Source organism: Chiloscyllium punctatum, chromosome 39, assembly GCF_047496795.1.
Source record: "Chiloscyllium punctatum isolate Juve2018m chromosome 39, sChiPun1.3, whole genome shotgun sequence".
In the NCBI taxonomy this organism is placed as follows: domain Eukaryota; kingdom Metazoa; phylum Chordata; class Chondrichthyes; order Orectolobiformes; family Hemiscylliidae; genus Chiloscyllium; species Chiloscyllium punctatum.
Window position 1 is genome coordinate 12,035,844 of NC_092777.1, and position 24,020 is coordinate 12,059,863.

The window sequence follows — 24,020 nt, forward strand, 5'->3', positions numbered from 1 at the left end:
CCCCGCCGAAGCGCAACCCACCCATACCCCTATATCTACCCCTTACCTAACACTACGGGCAATTTAGCATGGCCAATTCACCTGACCTGCACATCTTTGGACTGTGGGAGGAAACCGGAGCACCTGGAGGAACCCCACGCAGACACGGGGAGAACATGCAAACTCCACACAGTCGCCCGAGGCGGGAATTGAACCCGGGTCTCTGGCACTGTGAGGCAGCAGTGCTAACCACTGTGCCACCATGTCGCCCACCACTTGCGAGTCCACCACAATGGGTCTGGAGTCACAAATAGGCCAGGTCAGGAATTCATAGCAGATTTTCTCCTTGAAGAATATTAGGAGACCAAATGTTTCCAGCAGTGAATGATATTTCTTGGTCACCATTACAGAGGCAAGCTTCATCATCCAGGTTTTTATTAATTGAGTTGAAATTCTACCAGTTGCCTGATATTTTCCTCGGACTCTGGATTACCCAGTCTAGCAAAACTTCCACTGTGCCAGTATCTGTCCTTGGGATTGAGAAAACAAAACCAACTCAGTATAACATTCCACATTGTCTGTAGGATTGGCTCTGATCTTCTAGTTGCTTACCATCTCATTAACCCCCCCCTCCACCTTTGATGTCAAACTAACATTCCCATCCTCACCCTGATATAGGATTCCAATGAAGCATTCGCCTGTTGGACTCAGTATTGATTTCACAACTTCAGAGTATAACTTCCATTTTTCTTGTATTCCTCATTCCACTCTGGCTGTTTCTTGTTTATGTCCCATTGGCCTTGCTCTCAGCAGAGCGGACCCATTTTCTCCTAACATTTGCAACTATTTTCCATCTCTATCTCTCCTTCACCATCTCCAGCACTCCCTTCGAGTATCCACACAAACTATTAAACCAGCTCCTCCTCCACCTCCATCAACAACATAAAAGTTTTCCAGCTCCTTTACATTCTGAAAAAGTGTCATTGGGCTCAAAATGTTAACCTCGCCCCTCTCTCTCCAGATGCTACTACACTTGCTGAGATTTTCCAGCGGATTCTGTTTTTATTTCAGACCCTCACGTTTACGCACACTCTGATATACACCAGCACCCTCACTGGAACGCGCTCCCTGATATACCTCAATGCCATCACTATATCACACACTCTCATATAAACCCAAACCCTCACTATAGCACACACTCGCATATACACCCACATTCTCACTATGTCATACACTCCCATATAAACTCATGCCCTCATTATATCACACACTCTTCAAATTCACCCACACTCTCACTATATCATACACACTCATATAAACCTATACCCTCACTATATCACACACATTCATATAAACCCACACCCTTACTTTATCACACACTGCTATATAAACCCATACCCTCACTATATCTCACACTCTGATAAAGCTCACACCCACAGGATAGAGGTAAACTCCAATGTTTGTTTGTTTTCTTGATATATAAAGAACTGAACTGTGTTTGTGACTGTGTGTGTATATAAAGATATTTTCAATGAATAAAGTATATTTTGAATATACTTTACATATCCTACATCCTCTGTATTTCACACTTTCTGACATACCCCACATCCATACTATAACACACTCCCTGATGTGCCCCCACCCACACTATAACAACACTCTGATATACCCACACAGAGACTACAATACACTGCCTACATTCTCATACACTATGTTATAAACCCACACCCTCACTGTAACATACACTGTTATAAACCCACAGCTTCACTATATGTTCCAATATACCCCACACCCTCACTGTAACAGACTGTCTGGAATAGCCCATCACAACTTCATTAACTAGTGTTCTATGCCCAAGAATCTTCATCTGCTTTACCAATGATTTCCGTCCATCATAAGATCAGAGGTCAGGATGCTTGATGACGATTACATGATGTTCAGCACCAGTCTCGACTCCTCAGACACTGAAGCAGTCTGTGTTCAATGCAACAAAATCTGGACAATATCCAGGCTTAGGCTGACAAGCAGCAAGTAACATTGGGCCACATAAATGCCAGGCAATGATTGTCTCAACTAAGAGACAATCTAACCACTGCCCCTTGACATTCAATGGTGTTACCATCAGTGAATCCCCCACTATCAACATCCTTGGGATTACCATTGACCAGAAACTCAACTGAACTTACCACATAAACAGTGGCTACAAGAGCAGGTCAGAGGATAGGAATACTGCAGCAATTAATTCATCTCCTGGCACCTCAAAGCCTGTCCATCATCTACAAGGTATAAATCAGGAATGTGATGAATACTCCCCACTTGCACCAATAAAACATACACTCTGATATACCCCACACCTGCACTGCAACACACTCTCTGGTATACCCTACACTCATAGTTTAGTACGCCCTCTGATATATCCTACATCCTCACTATAACACACACTCTCACATACCATATAACCTCAATATTTCACATTCCCTGATAAACCCCACACCCAGACTGTTACACACTCCAATATAATCCGCACCATCACTGTATCTTACACACTGATATACCCCACAATCTCACTACAACACACAATCCAATATAGTCCACACCCACAATAACACACACTCCCTGATAAACCTCACATATTCAGTTTAACACACTCTCATTTACCCCACACTATCAGTATTTCACATTCTCTGATAAATCCCTCTTCCTAACATTATCAATATATCTTACTCTCACTATAACACACTCCTTGTTGTACCCCACACCCACACTTACAACACTCCCTGATATACCCCACATTCTCACTGTTATACACTCCCTAAAATACCCTTAACTCTCACTATAAGACATTTCTTCTTCTACACCAACACTTTCACTGCAACACACTCCCTTATGCACACCACACTCTCAATATAAGACATTGTCCAATATACACCAGAACCTCATATTAATACACCTGGGTTCATTTAAACCTCTATTGGCTGAGTCTGGTATTACACCAGACCTTGTTTCTCTGCTTCCTGATCCAGTGTTACTTGGTGCATCACATTTTGAGTTTAAAATTTCTTTTCATAGTTTAAATCCCACCATGACCTCATGCTTTTCTGGGTCTCTAACCTCTTTCAACCCTATAACTTTGCAAAGACGCTAACAGTTTTCTAAACCTGATCTCATGGATAATAAGTCTCCTCTCCTCAATCACCCTTGGCTAAGTTTTCACTTTTCATAACCCTAAATCTCTCCCAAGATCTGTTCATCTCTTTACTTCTCATGCCTCCTTTAGGATACTCCTTAAACATATATCCCTGATCACCTGGTGGGCAGCACGGTGGCACAGTGGTTAGCTACTGCCTCACAGCGCCAGAGACCCGGGTTCAATTCCTGCCTCATCCTCAGGTGACTCTCTGTGTGGAGTTTGCACACTCTCCCCGTGTCTGCGTGGGTTTCCTCCAGATGCTCTGGTTTCCTCCCACAGTCCAAAAATGTGCAGGTCAGGTGAATTGGCCATGCTAAATTGCCCGTAGTGTTAGGTGTAGGGGAATGGGTCTGGGTGGGTTGCTCTTCGGTGGGTCGGTGTGGACTGGTTGGGCCGAAGGGCCTGTTTCCACACTGTCAGTGATCGAATCTAATCGAATCTGAAAGAAAACCTGTCCCAATATTTCCTGATGTAGCTCACTGTCAAATTTTGTGAAACCTGCAGCCATTTCCATCTAGAAGGACAAGGGCAGCAGATATATGGGAACACCACCCTCTGCAAACTACCCTCCAAGCCACTCAACATCCTGATTTGGAAATATATCGCTGTTTCTTCATTGTGGTTGGGTCAAAATCCCAGAACGCCCTCCCTAATGCCATTGTGGAACAACATACAGAACAAGAAGGCCACCCACCAGTATCTTCTCCAGAACCATTCAGGATGGGTAATAAGTACAGAGCATATGATTCCCACATCCAATATCCAAATAAGATAGGCCAGTTTAAGTTGCTACGTGCCCCAATACATACTTATGCATGTATTATTTCAAACTAATTTCAGGCAGTCAAGTTCGAACCTTACCATGACAGTGCCCTAGCCCGATTCCTCCTCAAACGAGCCTTAAGAGTGAGTATATTTGTTGATTGGATGAGCATTTTGATTTCTCTATGCGCAGAAACATGTAGAGAGGTTATTTTTCTGTTTAAAACTCTGCCTTAACTTTTGACTCCCTGCTAGAGTAAACGAACTGGCCATTTTCTGTTCTGGTTTCTGAGGAGTGAAGTGGCTGAATCGATGCACTATCGACAGCGCTATGCTGTCATTCTGGAAGCCTATCTCCGGGGTTGTGGGAAAGCCATGTTGATGGATTTCATGAAGCAAGTCAAGGTGATGGAGGCCCTGCACAAAGTCACACTGGAGGTTAAAAATGTCACTGCTGACAAGTATGACGTTTCAGCTCAAGGTATGTCTGTAAATGTCTGGAGGCAAAGGGCTGGAGAACATGGGAGATAGAGAATGCCATAAAGTCACAGTCAGAAGTGGGGAAGATTGGAGAGCTGCTAACACAGGACCTCTCCATCAACCATACTCCTGGTGACTGGAATTTGGAAAGTGGAACTGCAGTCCGCTGACTTACATTGAGCTGGTGAAAGATTCCTACTTTCACTGAGAAACGTTCTGGTAATTGTAAGAGATGACTTCTGTTGTGTCATGTGGACAGGGCTGTGTTTAAATAAATTGTAAATGTGTAAATAAACTTTTAAAATTTAATCATTTGATCACAGCACCCCACCACCTACTTTGAATTGACTGATTTTATGGTGTCTCAGCTTCTGGATTAACATTAAAATAAAGACTCTTAAATGTTCGTGCAGAGTTTGCCAACGGTTAAATCTTGGCCTTTCATCTGGATGTGATTCCAGTTTTAATCGCTCATGAGATGTGAACAAGACTGGCAAGGCCAGTCTTTGATGGCCTTTTCTAACCGTCCCTTGAGAAAGTAGCAGTGAGCTACCTTTTTGAACTACAGCATTCCATTTGATATAGGTATTCCCACAGTGGTGTTAGAGAGAGAACTCCAGGATGTTGACCCAATGACACTGAAGGAATGATGATATATTTCCAAGTCATGATGGCGAGTGGCTTGGAGGGGAACTTACAGATGGTGGTGTTCCCAAGTATCTGCTGCCCTTGTCCTTATAGACTTTGAGTTACTGAGTGTATCTTGTACATGATGTGTGTGTGGTTGGCCGTGGTGCGGGGGGGGATGATTGGGGTGTGTGGCAGCAGCAGCTGTGACAGTGATAACAGTGAGTGAAGGTAGTGGTTGTGATCTGATTCAAGTTCATAATTACTAATATGAAGACTTAAATGATACTCATTTTAACACAAACATACATACATTCATTAATAAATGGGGAGCTATGCAGAAATAGATTTAGTGGAAAACAGATAAAAGAACAACAAATTCTGTGGATCAAGAGACCAAACCACGAGCTGGAATGAAGTCCCTTTCTCACAGTTTGTTTTGCATTCTGCTACTGATATAGAACATAGAACAGTACAACATAGTTTAGGCCCTTCAGCCCTTGATGTGCCAACCTTTTGTCCTACTCTAAGATCAAACTAACCTACATACCCTTCATTGCACTATCATCCATGTACCTATCCAAGAGTCACTTAAATGTCCCTATAATCCTTCCTATAATGAGCTAACCAGAAATTAACACAATATTCCAAGTGTGTTCTAACAAGAGCTTTATAGAGCAGCAGCATAACCTCGTGGCTCTTAAACTCAATCCCCCCTGCTAAAGAAAGCCAATAGACCATGCACCACCTTAACAATCCAATCAACTAGGGTGGCAACTTTGAGGGATCTATGGATGTGGACCCCAAGATCCCTCTGTTCCTTCACACTGCCAAGAATCCTGCCTTGTGCTCTATATTCTGCATTCAAATTCAATGTTCCAAAATGAATCACTTCACACTTTTCCAGGTTGAACTCCATCTGCCACTTTTCAGCCCAGTTCTGCATCTTGTCAATGTCCCATTGCAACCTACAATAGCCCTCCACACTATCCACCACTCCACCAACCTTCATGTCATTGGCAAACTTACTAACCCACCCTTCCAATTCCTCATCCAAGTCATTTACAAAAAATCATAAAGAAGAGAGATCCTAGAACAGATCCCTGCAGAACATCACTGGTCACTGAGCTCTCGGTTGAATACTTTCCATCTACTACCACCCTCTGTTTTCTATGGGCCAGTCAATCCTGTATCCATTCAGCCAGGTTTCCATGTATCCCATGCCTCCTTACTTTGTGAAGAGCCTACCATGGAGAGCCTTATCAAACACCTGACTAAAATCCACATACACTACATCCACTGCTCTACCTTCATCAATGTGTTTTGTCACATCCTCAAAGAATTCAATAAGGCGTGTGAGGCATGACCTGCCCCTCACAAATCTATGTTGGCTATCTCGAATCAAACTAAGCTTTTTCAAATAATCATAAATCCTGTCTCTCAGAATCCTCTCCAATAATTTGTCCACCACCGATATAAGTCTAATTGGCCTGTAATTCTCAAGATTATCCTTATTTCTTTTCTTGAAGAGAATAACATTTTCCACCCTCCAATCATCTGGCACTACTCCAGAGGACAGTGAGGACACAAACATCATCTCCAAAGACTTAGTAATCTCTTCCCTCGCTTCCCGTAGTAACCTTGGGTATATCCCATCTGGCGCAGGGGACTTATCTATCCTCATGTTTTTCTAAATTTCCAGCACATCCTCCTCCTTAACATCACCAGTTTGAGCTTCTCAGTCTATTTCACACTATCCTCACAAATGACAATGTCCCTCTCACTAGTGAATACTGAAGCAAAGTATTCATTAAGGACCTCCCCTACCTCCTCCAATTCTAGGCATGAGTTCCCTCCACTATCCCTGATCAGCCCAACCTCACTCTGGCCATCCTCTTGTTCCTCACATTAGTGCAGATGCCTTGGGGTTTTCTTTAATCCACACTCCTACCTCTTTTACCTCCTTTTGAAACATCTAAACCCCTAACATCCAACAACCATCCTGCTCATGTGATATCAAATTTCTGTAATGGCCACAACATCATAGCTCCAAGTACTGATCCATGCCCCCTTCTAGCTCTCCCAGATAGTTTCTTCCTGGCTACCTTGTAACCCTCTAGAGCCCTGTCTGATCCTCAACCTTAAGTAAGCTTCCTTCTTCCTCTTGACTAAATGTTCCACATCTCTTGTCATCCAAGGTTCCTTAACCCTAGGGTGTAGGTTTGCTCGCTGAGCTGGAGGTTTGATACCCAGACGTTTCATTACCTGGCTAGGTAACATCGTTCCAAGTGAAGCGAAGCTGTTGTCTCCTGCTTTCTATTTATATCTTTCTCCTGGATGGGGTTCCTGGTGTTTGTGGTGATGTCATTTCCTGTTCATTTTCTGAGGGGTTGATAGATGGTATCTAGATCTATGTGTTTGTTTATGGCGTTGTGGTTGGAGTGTCAGGCCTCTAGGAATTCTCTGGTATGTCTTTGCTTAGCCTGTCCCAGGATAGATGTGTTGTCCCAGTCAAAATTTTTTTTTCATCCATGTGTGGGGCTACGAGGGAGAGGGGGTCATGTCTTTTTGTGGCTAGCTGGTGTTCGTGTATCCTGGTGGCTAACTTACTTCCTGTTTTCCCTACATAGTGTTTGTGGCAGTCCTTGCATGGAACTTTGTAGATGACGTTGGTTTTGTCCATGGGTTGTACTGGGTCTTTTAAGTTTGTTAGTTTTTGTTTGAGAGTGTTGGTGGGTTTGTGTGCTACTAGGATTCCGAGGGGTCTTAGTAGTCTGGCTGTTATTTCTGAAACTTCTTTGATGTTTGGTAAGGTGGTTAGGGTTTATGGCTGTGTTTGGTCTGTTTGTCATGGTTTGTTCCTGAGGAATCTGCGCACTATATTTTTTGAGCATCTGTTCTTCTTGAATACGTCGTATAGGTGGTTCTCCTCTGTTTTCCAAAGTTCGTCTGTGCTACAGTGTGTGCTGGCTCGTTGGAACAGTGTTCTGATACAGCTTCGTTTGTGTGTGTTGGGATGGTTGCTGGTGTAGTTGAGTATTTGGTCAGTGTTTGTCGGTTTTCTGTATACGCAGGTTTGTAGTTCTCCGTTGTCCTTTCTTTCAACTGCGACGTCCAGGAATGCGAATTTGTTGTTGGTTTCTTCCTCCTTGGTGAACTTTATGCCTGTGAGGGTGGTGTTGATGATGTTAAATATCTCTTCTATCTTGTTTCGTTTTGTGATGACAAAGGTATCATCTACGTAGCGGACCCAGATATTTGGTTTGATGGTTGGTAGGGCTGTTTGTTCTAGCCTTTGCATTACCGCTTCTGCTATGAATCCTGATAGCGGAGATCCCATGGGTGTGATGTTGGTTTGTTTGTAGACTATGTTGTTGAAAGTGAAGTGGGTGGTGAGGCAAAGGTTCTTTAACCCTACCATCCCTTCCTTGCTTTAGTGGGACAAACCTATCCAGCACTCACAGTGCTCCCTAAACAACTTCCACATTTCTGTTGTGCATTTCCCTGAGAATATCTGTTCCCAATTTATACTCCACATTTTCTGCCTAATAGCAATTGTAATACCCCCTCCCCCAATTAAATACTTGCCCATACCATCTGCTCCCATCCCTCTCCATAGTAAAGGTCAGGGAGTTGTGAGCACTATCACCGAAATGCTCTCCCACCGAGAGATCTGACACCTGACCGTGGTTTGTTGTCAAGCACCAAATCCAATATGGCCTCCCCTCTAGTTGGCCTATGTACATATTGAGTCAGGACTCCTCCTTGGACACACCTGTCAAAATCTGCTTCATCCAAACTATTTGCACTAAGGAGGTTCCAAACAATATTAGAGAAGTTGATGTCATCCATGATAACAACCCTGTTACTTCTGCACCTTTCCAAAATCCGCCTCGCAATCTGCTTCTGTGTGTCTCTGTTGCTATTGGGGGATCTATAGAAAACTACCAATAAAGTGACTGGTCATTTCCTGTTTCTGACTTCCACCCATATTGACTCAGTAGACAAAGCTTCCTCAATGACCTCCCTTCCTGCAGCTGTGATACTATCCCTAATTAGCAATGCCACTCTCCCACCTCTTTTACCTCCCTCCCTATTCCTTTTGAAACATCTAAACTCCAGAACATCCATCAACCGATCCTGCCCCTGTGATATCCAAATCTCCGTAATGGCCACAACATCATAGCTCCAAGTACTGATCCATGCTCTAAGTTCATCACCCTTACTCCTGACACTTGCATTAAAATAGACACACTTCAAATATGTTGTTAATGGTGGCAGCCCTCAATTTGGTAGCTGGTTTGCTGGAAGTAGGATTTTGCTTCAGTTAAAGTTCTTCCTTGCAGTCTTTTGATTTGTTTCATGTTTCATTTCTACTGGGGGTTGGGGAGGAGGGGGTGCGGAGCGAGAGAGAAAGAGAAAATAAAAGAGTGTTGATTTTGACTTGTAGGTTTTCTAGAGGTCTGAGTAGAGCAGTTCTGTGCCAAATTAGAACGTAACTATCCAAAAGATGTTGCTCGGCAGTTTTTCATCCAAAGACATCTAGTGCCAGTTTATCTCTTAAAAGTATTAAAGCCAGATTCTCCACAAGTTACCTGTCATCAGTAAGTGGACATGAGAGTTGACTTTTCATTCAGGTTGTTAAAAAACAACTGGTACATTCTCTGCAAAGCAGTAGTATCTAAACTTCAATTTTTCCACTTTATATTCCAGTAAAAATATGTAGCTCGAACTGTGGGAGGAAGGTGGAATCAGTGGCAAGGGTACAAAGCATGTTGTAGGGAGACTTTGGTCTTTGCAAATGTTGAACTGGAGGGTATGATGTCTCATTCAAGACTGAATATCAGATTCCCACTCTGACAATACAAAAATTAACCATGAGTTCAAAGTGGCAGTGGAGAAATAAAAGCAAGTGTTAGTAATAAAAAATGCAGAAGCTGTGGCCAAGGGACACCAAGTAGGTGAGGAACAGGAGAGGAGTCATAGAATCACAGGATCCCCACAGTGTGGAAGCAGGCCATTCAGCTCTTCGGGAGGGGTCAGTGTGGACTCGAAGTGCATTCCACCCACACTCACCCCATCCCTCTAACCCTGCCTTTTCCATGGCTAATCCCCCCTAGCCTGCATGTCCCTGAACGCTATGGGCAATTAGTATGACCAATCCACCTAACCTGCACATCTTTCGACTTAGGGAGGAACCTGGAACACCCAGAGGGAACCCATGCAGACACAGAGACTATGTGCAAACTCCACACAGAGGGTGGATTTGAACCTAGGTCCCTGGGTATCAAGGTACTAGAATACATGCAGCGTAAACCAGGAATGCGAGGTGATAGTTATGTAGGGGGAAAAAAGACATACCTTTCTATAGAAAGTTCCACAAACTTGAAGTGTCCCAAAGATTATTTGTTTACAACCAATTAAATATTTGTAGTTACTATGGTAATACAACAAGCTCCCTCTAATAGCAATGTAACAATCACCAGATAATCATTTCTATTAGTGACCAGGGATAACTCCTCTGCTTTGAATCAAACAGCACTATTGGATGCTTTCTGTTTAGCTGTGACAGCGTAGGGCCTTGGATTAGTGTTTTATTCTGAAGATGGCATTCCTGACAGAGCAGCACTCCACGAGAGAGCGCCATTATTGCTTTGGAGTGTCAGCCTGCATTTTTATGGTTGATCTCTGAGTTAAACTGGATCCCACTGCCTCAGAAGGGAGTGTGCTACCAGCTGAGCTGTGCCTGCCATGGGAATTCTGAGCTTATGGCTTTTACAGAAAAGCTGAGAAGTGTACGGTGTGTTTTCTTTCTGATTAATCTCTTTTATTTGTAGCGATCTCGCAGTTAAGACACAAACTTGAGAAGCTGCAATCATCTGGTTTCCCACAATGTTTCCGAGTTCCATATGACCCTGGCCTCCGTGCAGGTGCTCTTGTGGTAGGTCAAACTTTACATAAGTACTTCTCTCTGGATATTTTAGATGCTGAAGAGTCTCTGCAATGGCCAAGATTTGGTCTGGTGCTAAAGTGTCAGTTTAGCTTGTGTTCAACGCAAGACCTCAAGGAATTGAAACTTGCATTAGAAACTGTCACCCAGAGAATTGTTAAGGGGCTAATTTCTGTTTAAATGATCTGCTCATTCTCATTAATAAGGTTTGGTGGCTAGCACTTATTCTAGTACTCTCACCTAACAGTGACCACTGGTTAGGATTGAACATTGTTACAAAGGATTTTGTTGCTATGTAAATGTATATCTTATTGTCTATTTTTCTGGTGGTGTTTTGAAGAGGATATTGTGGGAGTCTCTGCCAAGAATTCACTTGAGCTAAATTCCTAGAGCTATCCTGCCAGGGTTTCTCTCATGTGTTTGTGTGTGTGTGTGAGAGAAAGAGGGGGAGAGAAAAAGAAAGAGTGAAGGCTTCAAATATTGCTCCGGGGAAATTGCATCTCATGAGAAATGGTTTCAGCACCAGCAGGGATTGTGAGAATCAGCAATGAGTCTGAAAATTGGCAGCAAGATCCAGACTAAATCCAGCTTTTCTTAATAGTACAACACCCATTTCATATCTACTTTCAGTCCTTGGCCAAAATAGCCCTTGGAATATCTAAGTTGAACACTAACTGTGGCACAGATTGTCCTTAAAGAATGGAAGAAGTGGTGTTTAATCATTCACGTGTACATTGAGCAACATGTGTCTAACTTGGTCATTTCTTCTTTCACTACCAGAACATTCTTTAAAGGGCATTGTTGTTTGTAGTAGAGGCGATCTCCCAAGGACAGGTCCTCTGCTAATTTCCCCAAAGTCAGCCTGTCTTATGCCTTCCTCCTCAATTGCCTCTTGGAACCTGTCACTTCCAGTTTGCAATGAGAAATGTGACTATCAGAAAGAGGAAATCTAGTGTTTCCCACTGCCTTTCTTACGTGTTGTTACGAAAACATAAAACCTCTTTCCACAGGATCCTCCACCTATCTTCTAACTCTGGGGATTGAGACAAAAAGAGAAATTGCTGGAAAATCTCAGCAGGTCTGGCAGAATCTGTGGACAGAAATCAGAGTTAATGTTTCAGGTTGGGTGACCCTTCCTCAGAACTGATGGTAGGAGAAAGTGAGGACTGCAGATGCTGGAGATCAGAGCTGAAAATGTGGTGCTGGAAAAGCGCAGCAGGTCAGGCAGCATCCAAGGAGCAGGAGAATTGACGTTTCGGGCATGAGCCCTTCTTCAGGAATCAGGTGGGGAGAGGGGATAAGGATTAAACAATAGCTGGAGATAGACCTCAAAGAGAGAGACGAACATTTGGTCAAAGGAGTGGATAAGGACCTGACTAGGACGGTGAAGAGTGACTATTAGTGGCTAACAATGGGTTGTGTGGAAGAGCAGACCATGTGATAACAAGGCCTGGCATGTGGGGGTTCCAGGGAACATGGTGGTGTGTTGAAGTAGAATCCTGGGGATCGAGGATGACTTGTGTTCTGGTCTGTAAGCTGCTGTTGTCCCTTAAGGTTCTAGCTCCCCATAATTGCTACGAAGCATTTTCTGTTCCGATGGATAACCCCTGCTAAGCAAGGGACTATTTAATCTATGCCTGGGCAGGCATTGCTTGTAATTTGTTACTTGTTTAATCAGTCAAACAGGTGATTTGGTGATGGGATAAAAGGATTATTTGTGTGTAAGAACACTTCTGCGTATAAGGTAAAATAAAAGAGAAGAACTTGTGGGCGGCACGGTGGCCCAGTGGTTAGCACTGCTGCCTCACAGCGCCAGAGACCCGGGTTCAATTCCCGCCTCAGGCAACTGACTGTGTGGAGTTTGCACGTTCTCCCCGTGTCTGCGTGGGTTTCCTCCGGGTGCTCCGGTTTCCTCCCACACTCCAAAGATGTGCAGGTCAGGTGAATTGGCCATGCTAAATTGCCTGTAGTGTTAGGTAAGGGGTAGATGTAGATGTAGGGGTAAGGGTGGGTTACGCTTCGGCAGGGCGGTGTGGACTTGTTGGGCCGAAGGGCCTGTTTCCACACTGTAAATAATCTAATCTAATCTAATCTAAAACTGAGTTATTTTCTCTTAGGGCATAGTGCTAGTGTTCCTACCTCTGGACCAGAAGGTCTGGATTCAATTCCCACCTCCTCCAGAGAGGTGCATCATAACATCTCTGAACAGGTCATTTAAAAATATCTTTGAGTTACAGTGTCAATAGCAGAGAAAAGGCCCTTCAGCCAACTGAGTCCAACTAAAGAAGCAATGAGGGGGAAGACAGTGAAATCTGGGGTAAGCTTGTGGTTTATATAAAAGAAGATTGCACAAGATTTTTTAGTATATGTAAAACATAAGAGAGAGGCAAGAGTGGATGTCGGACTGCTGAAAAATGAGGCTGGAGAAACAGTAATGGGGGACAAAGTGGAGGAACTGAATAGATACTTTGCATCAGTCTTCATAGTGGAAGACACCAGCAGCAAACCAGAACTTCAAGAGAGTCAGGGGACAGAGGTAAGAGCAGCTGCCATCGCTAAGTAGAAAATGCTGAGAAAGCTGAAAAGTCTGAAAATTGATAAATCATCCAGACTAGATGTTTTTAAGGAGATTGCAGAGATACTAATGGTGATCTTTCAGGAATCATTGGAGTCAGGGAGGGTCCCAGAGGACTGGAAAATGGGTACTGTAACACCGCTGTTTAAGAAGAGAAGGAAGCAGAAAACAGAAAAGTATAGGCTGGTTAGTATGACCTCAGTCATGGGTAAGATTTTACAGTCCGTTATTAAGGATGAGATTGCAGAGTACATGGAAGTGCAGGGTAAAATAGGGCTGAGTCAGCACGCCTTCATCAAGAGGAGGTCATGCCTGACAAAACTGTTACAATTCTTTCAGGAGGTAACAAGAAAATTAGATAAAGGTGACCCAGGGATGTGATCTATTTAGATTTCCAGAAGGCCTTTGAAAAGAAGCTGCACAGGAGGCTGCGAAATAAGATAAGAGCCCATGGTGTTAAGGGCAAGGTACTGCCAATGGATAGAGGATTGGTTGACTGGCAGAAGGCAGAGAGTGGGGATAAAGGGTCTTTTCAGGATGGCAGCCAGTCACTAGGGGAATTCTGCAGAGGTCCATGTTGACACCACAACTCATATTAACGATCGAGATGAAGGAACTGAGGTCGTTGTTGTTAGGTTTGCAGATGACACAAAGATAGATGGAAGTTCAGATAGTGTTGAGGAAGTGGGGATGATGCAGAAGGAGGTGGACAGGCTAGGTGAGTGAGCAAAGAAGAGACGGATGGAATACAGTGTTGGAAAGTATGACATAATGAGCTTTGGTAGGAAAAATAGAGGCATAGGCTATTTTCTAATGTATGGACCAGGCCAGACTCCCACAAAACATTTCAAGAAAGTAGCCCAGACCCTAACTTTGTTAGTTGTTTTAAGCAGGTGTAACACAGATATTCCAGGAGGGATGCTGCTGGTCAATCCACTTAGTTTAAAACAAAACAGAATTTATTTACAAGATTACTGAATGAAACACAAACAAAAGGGAACAGAATATAGAATAACTTAACCTATCCGAAAACACAACAGATTATCCCAACTTAATGATGCTGTTTCCAATACTTGGAATAATCCCCATAAACACCCCTCAGCACAAAAGGTAAAATCAAACACAGGGTCTTACAGGAGAGAAGTCAGAGAGAGAGCAGCGTGGACCTGCTTCTTTGGGTCCAGCTTTTTTCCACTGTACTGTGCTAAAACCAAACCAAACCAGAGAAATGCTAAACTGGACTAGCCACTTCCCTTTCGTTGGGTGAAACTGAGCACTGCAGATGCTGGAGACTAGAGTAGAGTGTGTGGTGCTGGAAAAGCACAGCAGATCAGTCATCATCCAAGGAGCAGGAGAATTGACGTTTTGGGCAAAAAGCCTTTCATCAGGAGGGCTTTTGCCTGAAGCGTCGATTCTCCTGCTCCTTGGATGCTGCCTGACCTGCTTTGCTTTTCCAGCACCACACTTTCAACTCTCCTTTCAATGTACAAGTGTTTTTTTTTAAACTTAAAAGTATTTTGCCTAAGGCAGTGTCTGTTAACTATAAGGAAATTGGCCCTCAAACCCATCCAAACCCAGACTTTTAGGAGTCTGTGTCTATTACGACCTCTCTGAAAAAAACAAAGAAAACATAACCTTGTTAAAGGAGCAGCATCGTCACACTAAACAGGGAAAAGCTTTGGAAATCTGAAGCAGGTAGGAACTTAAAAGTCCCAGTTCAGGATTCCCTTAAAGTTAACATACAGATTTAGTTTGGCAGTTAGGAAGACAAATGTAATATTACCATTCACTTCAAGAGGGCTAGAATACAAGAGCAGAGATGTACTGCTGAGACTGTGTAAGGCTCTGGTCAGACTTTGGAATATTGTGAGCTGTTTTCAGCCTCATATCTAAGGAAGGATGTGCTGGTCTTGGAGGGGGTCCAGAAGTTCTCAAGAATGATCCTGGAAATGAAGAGCAGCTTATATGAGGAGCAGTTGAGGACTCTAAGTCTGTACTCAACAGAGTTTAGAAGAATGAAGGGGAGATCTCACTGAAATGTATAGAATACTAAGAGGCCTGGATAGAGTGGACGTGGAGAAGATGTTTCCACTAGTAAGAGAGACTAACACCTAAGAGTACAGCCTCAGAGTGAAGGGTTGACTCTTTAGAAATGAGGTGAGGAGGAATTTCTTCAGCCAGAAGGTGGCGAATCTGTGGAATTCATTACTGCAGAAGGCTGTGGAGGCCAAGTTATTGAGTGTATTTAAGATAGAGATAGATAGGCTCTTGGTTAGTAAGGGGATCAAGGAGTACAGGAAGAAAACAGAATGGGTTTGAGAAACATATCAGCCAAGATCAAATGATAGAGCAGACTCAACCAGCCAACAGGTCTAAATCTGCTCCAATAAGATATTATGGTCTGCGCTGGTCAAAAACGAGCACCTATTCTAATCCTGTTTTCAGGCACTGACTGACAGCCTTGTATGCTTTGGCATCACAAATGCACATCTAAATACTTCTTAAATGTTATGAGTGTTTCTGCCATTTTTATTATTGTCACATTGCCCCTGTTAGCAGTGTTGGTAATTTGTTATTTGTCAGTTGGGTGATTGGTCTCATTGTTAGTGGGTTTATTTATAAAGAAAAGAGCTGGGTTCTTTTCCCAACTGCCCACCCCTCTTCTGTGGCTGCATTCACACCTGGTGGGGAGGGAGCAAGCAGAATTCACCTTGAGGCATTTACACAGAGACAGGCGCCACAGGGGGTGGAGTACCATAGTTCCCCTCCATTTTGATTTAACCCCTTCCTTGTTTCCCCACCTTTTTACTTTCTTATTCTTACACTGCCATTTGGTGGACAGTGTTTGCAATTTATTAATTTCATGATTGGATAACTAGGTGGTTTGTTTACAAAATTTAAGAGAAGCTTTTCAAAAAAAATAGTTTCCTTTGTTAGCATTTTTTGCTTTTGTTACATGTTTGTAATTTGATTTGATAAATGGGTTGTGGGTTTTGTAAATTGAAAAAAAAACTTGAATTTTTCTGAATGTTTGGGTGCCCAGTGTGGAAGGATGCTGCAGATCAGAGTTCTTCCTCATGGGCCTTGCCCCCATTCCTGGCAAATGTGGCCATCAACACTGTCCCAGCAGTGAGGCACAGAGATGGTCATATTCCCAACTGCCTGCCTCTTTTAAAACGGATACCTTCATGACGAGTGACCTTGGAAAGGAAGCATATGGTGTCCACTGGTAGTTTTGAAAATTTTAGGGATGGATGAGTGTCATGGGAGATGGGTGTATCATTTCCTCCTGCATTACTTTTTTGATTTAGTCTCCTTAACTTCCTCCTTTTTGATTTTGTAAAAAAATTCTGCTTATCACAGTATACTGATGGGCAGATTTTGTTTCTGTTTGTAATTTGATTTTTTTTGAAAGAGCTGGCTTCTTCCCCAGTGGGGAGTTAGCTTCTGGAAAGGGAAAGGTGGAAACTGGTGTTTCTGCTAAACTATAGATTTACAATAAAATCCTTGTAAATCTCCGAATGTTTCTCGCTGTCTAATTCAACACATAGACATTGATCTGTTAAATATACTGGCTCAAAGTGGTCAGACACTCTTCAGCACCTTGTTAAAGTGCCATATACACACTCACAGGTACATTTTCCAAACAGGGATCACCGAATAAAGGTCTGGTTGATTTGATTGTGACTCCCTCTGATCAGAAATACACTGTTTCACTATCGCACCCACTTCTTGTACATCCTGAGTGCAGCAAACTCTGTGCAGAGTGGTATGGTGACAAATCTAACACAGCAACTGTTTGGGAAGCTACAAGGCAGTCTTGTCAATTTCCCCAAGCAATTTCACTTGTTGACCATTCCAGTATTGGAGCATCTCAGAAACACCTGAGGATTTCAGGTCTACCTGAAATTATACACAAACTTAAGTTATTTGACTTCCATAAATTGAAAATTTGAACAATCTTTTGAGGTGTAAATAATAAGATTGAACTTAAAAATCATCAAATTCATGAGAGATGTGGTAAAGTGAAGGTTAAGGCGTCCACCTACCAGATTTTTGTGATATTGCTGTGCACTACATCTCACACCTAGAGCCAAATCATAGATTGATTTGTGTAATCAGTGTATATACTTAAACTCCCACCAGAATGCAGAATGAAAGAATTCACCAAACTCACCTTGGCTTTCTGTTAATTGCTTTGCAGGTGGATAAATGTAAGGTCATGCCATCAAAGAAAAAGCCTCTATGGCTAGAGTTCAAGTGTGCAGACCTCACCTCCATATCCAAGGACACTATTGGAATCATCTTTAAACACGGAGATGACCTTCGGCAGGACATGCTGATCATCCAGGTGATGCTCGGAAATGCTCTTTATGAATTTTAGATTTTTCTCATTTCTTATTATTCACCCTGTACAGTATTGTAACTCAGCATCTGTCATTGTAATGGCCTCATGCACACTACTGTTCACTCAATTGGTCTGCATTTCAATGGTCTTCACTATAATGTTCGTGGATCTACTCAATACTTCTCATTTGGCGAAGGTGGTGTCATAGTAATAACGTCGTTTGACTAATCATGGACATGTCAGAATAGTGTGCTGGGCACATGGTTAAAGTCCCACTGCAGAAGCTGGTGGGCCCTCAATGTAAATAATTCATTTTGAAATCAATCACTTTAACGTTTTAACATAATAAATATCATAAAGCTCTTCATAGGATAGATAAGGGTTTGGAGATTTAAAACAGAGATGAGGAGAAATTACTTTTGTGAATCCGTGGAATTACAGAAAATTACTCCAGAGTACAGTGGATGCTGGACATTGAGTAAATTTCAGGAGGAAGTAGAGAGATTTTTAATTAGTCAAGATGAGATCAGCCATGATCATATTAAATGTTGGAGCAGGCTCAAAGGGCTCAATTGCTCCTCCTCCTAGTTCTTGTGTAAATAGCTGCCCCATTAACGTGAAAATGCTTTCCTTGGTTGGAGAGGCCAGGACCAATCTCTCAGCATCTATCTTGTAATGGTCACTCAGGATTTTACAAGTTTCCATGAGATCAAAGTACCAAAGGGACAGAACTGTGGAATTCTCACAGCACTGAAAGCAGCCATTTGGCCCATTGTACCTGCACTTGTTCTCCAAATAAACAGTTTACTTAGTGTCATTATCAGACCTTCTTTCAGCAACCCTGCACATTGTTCCCTTTTCAAATAACCATCCAATTCTCTTAATGCATCAATTATCTGCCTCCACCACATTCTTGGGCAGTGTATTCCACACATCAGTCACTCCCTGTGTAAAACAGTCTCATGTCACTTTAACATTTGTTTTCCAATTACTTTAAAATTATGTTCTCTTATTCTTGATCCTTTAACACATGAAACAGTTTCACCCTTTCTATTCTGTTTAGACCCATCATGAGTTTGAACATCTTTATCACACCTATATAAAAATTCAAGGTTCTCATCCCTGAAACTAATTTTGTGAATCGTTTCTGTATCCTGTCCAATGTCTTCACATCCTTCCTAAAGTACGGTGCCCAGAACTGGATGCAGTTCTCAAGCTGAGGCTGAACCAGTGCCTGAAACATGTTCAATATAACCACCTTCTCTCGTACTCTACAGTTGAGCTCTTACATTTTATATTCCAACCATTTGCAATAAAAACCTAACATACCACGTGCCTAATGAATTGTTTACCATACATACTTGTTCACTGTCTGTGGTTCATGAGCAAGATTACCCAAATTTCTAACGACCAACATTTACTAGTTTTGCAGCTTTGCCTCTCTATTCTACTAATCAAAATGGTTTAGAGCATAAGCTGATCCAGATGAGTTTACCATATGTATTGTAGGATGGGGGAAGCGGGGTGTAGGGGCAATGACATACCTGGCTCATACTAAAGAGAGTAACCCAGTTCCACAGGGAACTCTACAAAGGGGCTTGTTCATGTGGGAGAAGTGAACAGTGCTTGGAACAACAATTGTTTCATGATGCTGCATGGGGTTTCTGCTTTGAATAATATTTTGATAAGTGAAACAATGTTTTAATCTATCCACAGATCCTTCTTATTATGGATTCAATCTGGGAGATGGAATCTTTGGATCTTTGTCTTTTGCCGTATGGGTGCATTGCAACAGGAAACAAAATCGGTAAGAAAAAAGCTTTATTTTGGCCTCTGGCCTCTAACTCTATTCTACTTTTTTAAGAACTGGATGATTTATAAACTGGCCTGTGGGACCAGGGTTCCAATGAAACACAGACCAATGGGCTCAAAGTCACTTTGAGCAATGAATTTGGCAACGATTGACAATGGTTCATGTGGGAAATGGAATTAGCAATGGGCAGTGTTATATTGAAAGGTTCACAGTGATAGCATCTCTTGCATTATGTGCAAAAATAGCTGTGCAGTAGACCCTTGTCCACTAGATTCCAGTGTTTTATCCTGTGTTCAATTTGAGGCCAGTGACTGATAATATTGTCAACATACAATGGTGAACCCATCTGAGGCATGAATGCCTGGTTTAGCAGTGTCATTTAATTCTGTGCAAGATCACAAATCCAAAGTGTTGTACTTCTGCAGGAATGATTCAGATTGTGAAAGATGCCACAACCATTGCTAAGATTCAACAGAGCACAGTCGGCAACACAGGGGCATTTAAGGATGAAGTGTTGAATCACTGGCTGAAAGACAAGTGTCCGATTGAAGACAAGGTAAATGATGTAAACTTTCACAAGAGATTTACATTATCTGACTTTTTAATCTCCTGAATTAGCATTACCTCATGTTGAATCAAAGCTGTTGTTAGTGGCCAATGGCTTAATTTCATTGGTTTGGACAATTTGTGTCTACTCTGCAGGGGAGAATAAAAGACACTTCATAATTTTATCTAGGTTCATGCAAATCCCTGTTGCTTTTACCATGCACCTGCTCCAGATGGCCAAGTGCAAAATAGAGATTCATTCTCAGTACCTGACTGCTCCTATTCCCACAATAAAGCTTGTTGCAGCTAGTTAATACTTTTAAATTCACAGATATCAGAATGTTTCCAATTTGATAACTACTTGATCAGTTAAGTATTCTCCAATTGCAAAATAATTAAGCGACTGATTCAATCATTTGTTTCTGGCTGGTTAGTGATTTTACAGTAAATTTTGTCCGTTACATGTTGAATGATTGTTAAGCACAGAATACAAAATGGCTGCCTTAGGACTTTTGAAACATTGTGGACTCTCCTTGCCTGTGGGCTCGAAGGTCTGGGTTCAACTCTCACCTGAGCTGCATGTGTCTCACAACATGGCCGGACAGTTTGATTCAAAGTACTTTAGCCATGGTATATTGAAAATGTCTTATGTTGTCTGATCTTGGAGGTTAAGTAAACTTAGGTATGGTTAGTACTTGGATGGGAGACCATCTCGAAATACCAGGTGCATGGGTAGTCTCCACCTCTGAGCCAGAAGGTGAAAGCTTAAGTCTCACCTTCCTCATAGAACCCCTGCAATGTGGAAGCAGGTCATTTGGCCCATCATCTTCATGCTGACTTTCCAAAGAGCATCCCAGCCAGAACTCATAATTCCCCCCCCCCCCCCACAAACCCGATCACCCTGCATTTCCCATGGTTAATCCACCTAAACTACATATCTCAGGATCCCAACAGACAATTTAGCATGCCCAATCTACCTAATCTGCACATCTTTGGACTGTGGGAGGAAACCACCCAGAGGAGACCCACGCAGACACAGGGAGAATGTGTGTTGCTCCATACAGCCTCAGGGTGGAATTGAATTCAAGTCCCCGGTGCTCTGAGGCAGCAATGCTAACTACTGAGCCACCCCATTATCTGACCACAGTGAATATAATGTGGAAGAGGGGCAGCACAGTGGCTGAGTCGCTGGCACTGCTGCCTCACAGCACCAGGGACTCAGGTTCGATCCCTGCCTTGGGCGACTGTCTGTGTGGAGTTGCACATTCTCGTGTCTTAGTGGGTTTCCTCCGTTGCTCCAGTTTCCTCCTCCAATTCAAAGGTGTGCAGGTTAGGTGAATTGGCCATGCTAAATTGCCCATTCGTCAGGGCAAATATAGAGTATGGGAATGGGTCTGGGTGGGTTACTCTTCGGAGGGTTGGTGTGGACTTGTTGGGCCGAAGGGCCTGCTTGCATACTGTAGGGAATCTAATCAATGGTCAAGTTAAATAAAATCTTCTGTCCAGCCCTAGTTACAGAGGACTATTAACTGGGTACTGGATCAGCTCACTGCTAATAGACTAGTTCATGACTAGCAGACTGAATGACAGGAATCTTAACTATTTGCAGGTAGTGGGCAAGTTTGCTGTAGTAGTTCAAGGATGTAAGACCAGCAGAGTTGCTGAATCTGCTCAAAACTATTAGAAACTAGCCTGCCTCACTGCTTTCCTCAGCACCAAATGGGTATTATATCAACTCACTGGTGATGGTAATGAATACTGGATGGGCATCTGGTACCTTACCAAAACCATATGGGCCGCAACTTAATGTCAAAATTGATATTCATAAAGTTTGAATAAAATGACCATTAGATAGAATGAGCCATCAGTGTGTCTTCCCGGATGTATTCTGCCTTATTGATAATGGTACCTTGTGTCACAGGTGGACACGTGTCTGCTGCCATCACAATATCTCTCTGTCAAAGCAAATATTACCAGCATTTTTCTGGCACTGTTTATTTTTGGATGATTTGTGTTAACTATTTGACACTTTCTGATGTAACTGGGCTGGATGGCCTCTTTTGTTATGGTGTTTCATATTATAAATGCCTGTTAAAGTATGCAAACTGAAACCATTCGTTATTGATGTTGCAGTTCCAGTCAGCTGTTGAAAGGTTTGTTTACTCATGTGCTGGGTATTGTGTTGCAACCTACATCCTGGGCATAGGAGACAGGCACAATGACAACATCATGATCACAGAGTCAGGTGAGTGTGTAGTGTCTAATCGGGTGATTTATATGTGTTCCTCAGAAGGCTTCAGTGATGCGAAGACACACAGGTCTCTATTCCATTGACAATCTGCACTGATTTATTGGAAGGAAGAGGATTTGAAGAAGTATTAAGCAATGAAGAAAACATTTTGGCACATCATGCTGGTTCCCACTGTTTGAAAGAGCTATCCGTTAAGTCAGACTGACCCACTCTTAAGTCACGGACTTACAAACTTTTTCTTCCTTCAAGTATTTGTCGTATTTTCTTTTAAAAATTACAATTGAATTCAGTACCTTATGAGGCAGCTTGCTGATTTAATATAATTCACTGCATAATTAAAAAAGTTTCTCCTCATCTCTCTTTTGGCTTTTTTGACAATTGTTTTATCCAGTAAGAGCATTCTTGCATGCATTGACAGACTGGTAGAAACAGACTCTGTCATAACTTTCAAAAGGGATTTGGATAAATACCTAAAACATTCAATTTACAAAGCCTAGTGGAAATAATACTCCTAATTGCATAGACAAATACCATGGGCCAAATGGCTTTCCTCAGTTATCCCTGTCCCTTTGTGGAGTACGTGGAAAATTCCTTGTTCCAATCCTACCCATAACTCATTCTCCAGTACAATGATGGTATGATCAATCTGTCATCCAGAATGGAAAAAATTATCAATTTTGCTTTCAATTTCCACCCTGCTCTCACCTTCATCTGGTTCATCTCTGATTCCTCCCTTCCTTGACATAGTTTCCATTTCTAGAGACAGGCTACACTACAAACACACCGACTCCCACTATTACCTCGATGATACATCCTCACATCCACTTCCTATAAACACTCCAGCCCATTCTCCCAGTTTTTGCACCTTCATCACATCTCTTCTGATGATACCATGTTCCACAGGAGGTCTTTAGCCATTTGGCCCATGGTATTTGTCTATGCAATTAGGAGTATTATTTCCACTAGGCTTTGTAAATTGAATGTTTTAGGTATTTATCCAAATCCCTTTTGAAAATTATGACAGAGTCTGTTTCTACCAGTCTGTCAATGCATGCAAGAATGCTGTTACTGGATAAAACAATTCTCTCTGTGGTTCTTTTGGTAATTATCTTAAATTGATGTTAATTAGTTACTGATCCTACTGCCGGTTAGTTTGATAGCCTCATTAATACTCATGAGAGGATTATGAACACTTGCACCAACAGGAAAATTCACAACTTTCTGCTTTATTCCATTCAGGAAATCTTTTCCATATTGATTTTGGTCATATTCTTGGGAACTACAAAAGCTTCCTGGGAATCAATAAAGAGAGAGTGCCTTTTGTTCTCACTCCTGACTTTCTCTTTGTGATGGGCACATCCGGCAAGAAGACAAGCCAACATTTCCAGAAGTTTCAGGTATGTGAATCTAATGCTGGATCACCTGACAGATTACAAAGTGACTTTCCTGGCCGACTGCCTACATCCGGCTCATACCAAGTCCTATTCTACCAACACTCC

At 42.4% G+C, this 24,020-nt stretch overlaps 1 protein-coding gene across 3 annotated transcripts in view; it reads left to right on the top strand.

Moving 5' to 3' along the window:
* Positions 1–24,020, top strand: part of pik3cg (phosphatidylinositol-4,5-bisphosphate 3-kinase, catalytic subunit gamma) — a 37,007-nt gene that overhangs the window by 7,716 nt on the left and 5,271 nt on the right. For all 3 annotated transcript variants that reach the window (XM_072558186.1, XM_072558187.1, XM_072558188.1), the window contains exons 3-10: positions 4,010–4,075; positions 4,187–4,412; positions 10,876–10,979; positions 17,768–17,914; positions 19,628–19,718; positions 20,150–20,280; positions 22,404–22,515; positions 23,761–23,918. In XM_072558186.1, the coding sequence (XP_072414287.1) occupies positions 4,010–4,075; positions 4,187–4,412; positions 10,876–10,979; positions 17,768–17,914; positions 19,628–19,718; positions 20,150–20,280; positions 22,404–22,515; positions 23,761–23,918 (1,035 nt within the window). The remainder of the gene's footprint in view (positions 1–4,009; positions 4,076–4,186; positions 4,413–10,875; positions 10,980–17,767; positions 17,915–19,627; positions 19,719–20,149; positions 20,281–22,403; positions 22,516–23,760; positions 23,919–24,020) is intronic.